The 4,813-nt window shown below is 50.0% G+C and overlaps 1 protein-coding gene across 1 annotated transcript in view; it reads right to left on the bottom strand.

Annotated features, from left to right (window-relative positions):
- The window catches only part of LOC124237250 (cytochrome P450 2U1), a gene marked incomplete at its 5' end in the record, with an annotated part of 24,100 nt that extends 19,289 nt beyond the window's left edge, over positions 1-4,811 (bottom strand). The window contains one exon of the mRNA XM_046656712.1: positions 4,502-4,811. Coding sequence (XP_046512668.1) covers positions 4,502-4,811 — 310 coding nt within the window. The remainder of the gene's footprint in view (positions 1-4,501) is intronic.
- Between the last annotated feature and the right edge of the window lie 2 nt (positions 4,812-4,813).

Raw genomic sequence — 4,813 nt, 5'->3', positions numbered from 1 at the left:
TGAATGCTGTATGTTGGGTGGTACTGAGGTTGCATTGTTGGACTGTACGGTATTGAGGGCTGCGTGTTGGGTTGTACTGAGGTTGCACAGTTGGATGCATTGTATTGAATGTTGCCTGTTGGGAGGTGTATTGAAGTTGCATTGTAGACAGAGGAAGGAGGACCATGTCAGCTGGGGAAGGCAGTACTTCTCAGAAGAGAGGACATCTGAGTGGATATGTCATTTGTACGTAAGGGTGTGTATGAAGGCACCTCTTAGAAAAATAAAGAGCTTAAGCAAAGTCAAAGAGGGTGTTTCAAGAAGGGCTAAACTATCTCCAGGAAGAAATCAGGTTTAGGTAAGGCAAGGAAGTGGAGGGAACCTTCTCAGAAGAGGCTAATATTTGAGCATTAGGGTTTTTGATGATGAGCTGACAGGAATAAAGTGCAAGAAGAGGTGACCAAAGAGACAGTGTCTGAGAACGCCAGGGATGAGAGAGATGGACAGAATTAACGGCCTAGGGTTTCCAAACTTTACAAGTAAGCACCATGTTAAGGAGCCAGAGTGGCTTCGGGTCTTAGGAGCGTTTGAAGAGTTCAGTTGTTGGTGTCTTCTGCATTCTCAGCCTGGAAAAGCAAGGGTATGCATGGGTACACACAAAGAATTCATCTCAAGGAAAGCAGGAACAATGAAAAATAAACATGGCTCCAAAGCAAAAACCAGGGCTCTTTCGGTTGGAAATAACAAAAATAAACCCTCAAGCAAGTTTAGCAAAAAGGCCAATTAGGATGTATAAACAAAAAACACTAAGAGCCAGGTGTCCCCACCTCAAGGAGGACTAAATGCCCTGGAACTCTTTCCTGCTGAACCTGTTTCTCACTTCTTTCTGCCTGAGTTCATTCCTTCCTACTGCGGACCAGCTGGTCCATGAATCAGGAGCTGTCTTGAACATCTATTCTCCCATTTTCACCACCAGAGAGAAAAGCCCTCTGTTCTTCAGGTCTGACCTGAAAGATGTTAGGGAAGGATTCAAATGCTTTAGTCAGCTGTCCTATAATGATAACAATTTGGGACACCTTCCATTTATTTTGCGGCTTAAGGTTTCCAAACTAGGCCACAAATATAAATTTTTACCCCAAAACCATGTGAGGATAGATCTGTAGCTATGAGTTCTTGAGTGCTGTGCCCAGCCCACACTAACCACTATTACAAAGAGGGGAGATATTCTGATCCATCCACCTTTGGTCAGCAGTCTAGCCCTCAACTTCTCATGGCGGCCAGGGAGGGGAGTTCATGTGAAGACACGGCATCTCCCGTTTCAACCACAGTTAATGGGTGTGGAAGGTGCTGGAGACCTAAGAAGAGGGTGCCCTTGTCAGAGGAACAGAAGCTGGACAGTTGAGACAAAATCCACATCAAGCCAAATAAGGGGTAGGCTAAACTGACCGTCACAGAGGAATACCGCACCGCTGCTAAGAACTTTGCAGGAAAATGTTTAATAATATGGAAATACATTCACAACAATTTAAGGGATAAAAAAATTTAAAGAGTGTGAAGAATATGATTCCACTTTAAGGGTCATAGAATGTTCCTCTTAGTGGGAATCAGGCCCTGTTGACATGAGTATATAACCATTTTAAATACCTATTTTACTGCATTTACTACAAGATTCAGTTACGTTGTTTTCCTCACTCATTTTCAGATTCCCCAGATGAACTTTCATTTTCTATCTTCATTTCCTAATTTAATTTTCCATCTTGTTCTCCTTCAAGATAGTCAATACTGACTGATCTATCCTGTACTTTCAAAATTTCCTTTGCCTTCCGTTTTTACGGCTTTGCAATTTGCTTTGACTCTTGCTCCAAATCTCTGTCAGTCTCTCAAAATTAGAAATGATCTAATTTCTATCAACAGGGAAATAGATAAATCAGCAAAAGGTAGAAGTAGAAAGATACTTTAAATATATGACATATCTAAGTTTTTAAAAACATACCAAATAAAGCTATGTATTGTTTATGAACCTGGAGCAAACCTGAGTGTTGGATAAATGAGTTTATATTGCTCTCTGAACTTTATATTTGGAATATTTTATAATAAAATGCGATGTGCACAAACCTTTTAGAAGTAGACCACACTTAAAGCTCTCCTTTGGAAGCTTTCACTGACTTTGTAAGTTTGTTTCCTATTCCGGCTTCATGAGGATGATGGGCACCGCTAATGTGGAACACCTCCAGCGCCCATCCAGCTTACTGTCGTCTTATGGGCTTAAAAAGAACATCAACTTGTCTAAGCTTGGTATTTGAGAAACTCAAATATAATAAGCCCCCCCATCCTGGAACTTTTCGGCAACGCGTTAACACAACTATCTGCAGCCTCTCTATGCACACCACTGTTTATGAAACAGTCACCTCTCTGCTAGATTTTAGTGGCAACGTTGTTAAAAAATATCTTCTAATAAATATTTAATAATGTATTCGTATGCAGGCATTCCTTCATTTCTTGACTATCTACTCTGTGTCCATTAGTTGGGATACAGTAGTTAACAAGATGAATACAATCTTTGCCCTCACGGAGCTCACATTCCAGGGGTAGGTGGGGTTGGTAACAGGTGAAACACTTTCAAAGTGCTTACTGAGTGAAATATGAATGACACAAAGTAAGTTGTGGTACTGGGAAGAGTTCAAAACAGGACTGGAAGGTGTCAACTGGCCTGAGGGATGACAAGGAGTCAGTCAAGTAACAGGTTATTCCAGGCCCAAGGACGACAAACCCAGCAGCCTGAGGCAACCACAAGCTCCAGGAATAAGTATGTCTAGAGCAGCTGAAATGCACAAGTAAAGGGAGAGTGGAAAGAGATAAAGTCAGTAAGGCAGGCAGGCCCAGACTCTTCAGGGCATAGCAGGTCAAGCACCGAGATGGGAGCAACTGGTCTCAGCTGAGGAGTGACAGGGTTTGATTCATGATTTTTTTTTTTTTTTTTGGTGAGGAAGATTGTCCCTGAGCTAACATCTGTGCCAATCTTCTCCATTTTGTATGTGGGATGCCTCCACAGGATGGCCTGATGAGCAGCGTGTAAGTCCGTGGATTCATGATTTTTTAAAGGGATCCCTTTGGCTGCTGTGTGGATAAGAGTGGAGCAGGAGCAAGCGGGTAATTAAGAGGCTTCTGAAGTATCAGATGAGAAAGGATGGTAGCCTGGATGAGGGCGCCGATAAGGGAGATGGAGAGAAATGGCTGGACGCAGAGCTCCAGTCCGCCGCAGGAACTGACAAGACGCGTGGACTGACTGGTAGGGGATGAGCTCAAACAGCGGTATCTTAGAGGGCAGCTCCCCTCTACCTGAGGGTAAAGAAGTATGTCAGGGAGCACGTTGTCAAAGAGGTGACATTTAAGCAGGTATGAAAATACAGAAAATAACAAGTGGTGGTGAGGGTGTGGACAAATCGGAACCTTTGTTAGTGCTGGTGAGAACACAAAATAGTGCAGCGGCTGTGGAAAATGGTATGGCATCACTCAAAAAATTCGCCAGAATTCCCACATGACCCACCACTTCTGGGTATATACCCCAAAGAACTGAAAGCAGCGACTTGAGCAGACATTTGCAGACGTACCATGTTCCTAACAGCATTTTTCACAACAGCCAAAAGGCGGAAGCCCCCAAGTGTCCATCACAGGACAAAAGGCCGAACACGACGAAGGCACTTCCCACACACACCACCACCTGGATGAACCTTAAAACACTGTGCCGAGTGAGACGTGCCAGTCCTCCGAGATGCCAGGCTGGTGGTGAGGACCCACCTCCAGGCCCAAGGTGACAAAGTCAGGTCGCCTCCGTTTGGATGAGCGCAGTGAAGGAACGTCCTAGGGCCATGAGACGGGTTCACAAGGGCAACTCGCTCCCCCGGAGACGCTCCCCGAGGGAAGGACTAAGTTCAAATTCACACCCGCCTGCGCGAGGCAGCAGTGACTCAGACAGAGCCCTCCGGGACCAGCCGATAAGACGAGGGGAAGGCTGATAAAGAAAGGGCAAAAGGCGAGAACGGAGCGGAGTTCGGGAAGGGGCAAGGGCGACTCCCCCAGGGGCACCCCGCTCCCGGCCCGGAGTCCCCGAGCCGCACGCAGCCCGGGCATGGGGTCTGCCGACCGGCCCCCGCCGTGTTTCCCGGACTCCCCACCTCGCGGGAAAGCGCCCTCCTACTACAGTCTTGCGCTCGAAACTCAGAAGGAGACCAGAACATCCCTCCTTCCCTCTAGCTCGGCCCCAGCCCTCCCCGGGACAGAGGCGGCGAGCGAGGCTGCCGTGCGGGCGGGCCAGGACGCCCCCGGACGGACGGGACCCCGCCGACCCCCACTGCCCGCCCTCCACCCCCGGGGGCCCGCTTCCGACCGTGCACCGCGACCGCGACACGACTCCGCCGCCGCTGCTCGCGGGGATCCTGCGGCGCGGAGGCGAGGCGCCCCGCCCTCGGGCGCAGGGATGCGGGCGGGCGCGGGGGTCCCCGCGGCCCCAGGCCCGGCTCACCCTTCTCCTTGGTGACGAGGGACACGAGCGGCATGCGCGGGCGGTCGCTGAAGACCGCGGCCTGCTGCACGAGCGCCTGGCGCACGCTGCGGAAGTCGTTGAGGACCACCACCAGGTGCGGGCCGAGCGAGAAGCTGAACACGCTGCCGTACTCGCGGGCCAGGCCGGCCAGCAGGCGCGGCGGGCCCACGGCGGCGTCCGCCCCGGCCGCGCGGCGGTGCAGCCAGCTCCCCCGGCGCAGGCGCGGCGGCAGCAGCGCGAAGCCGAAGTTGCCCAGCACGGGCCAGGGCGTGGGCCCCGGCGGCAGGCCCC

This window comes from Equus quagga, chromosome 3, assembly GCF_021613505.1.
Source record: "Equus quagga isolate Etosha38 chromosome 3, UCLA_HA_Equagga_1.0, whole genome shotgun sequence".
NCBI classification, from domain to species: Eukaryota; Metazoa; Chordata; class Mammalia; order Perissodactyla; family Equidae; genus Equus; species Equus quagga.
Note: the sequence above shows the minus strand (reverse complement) of the source record. Positions and strands in the feature narration are given on the sequence as shown.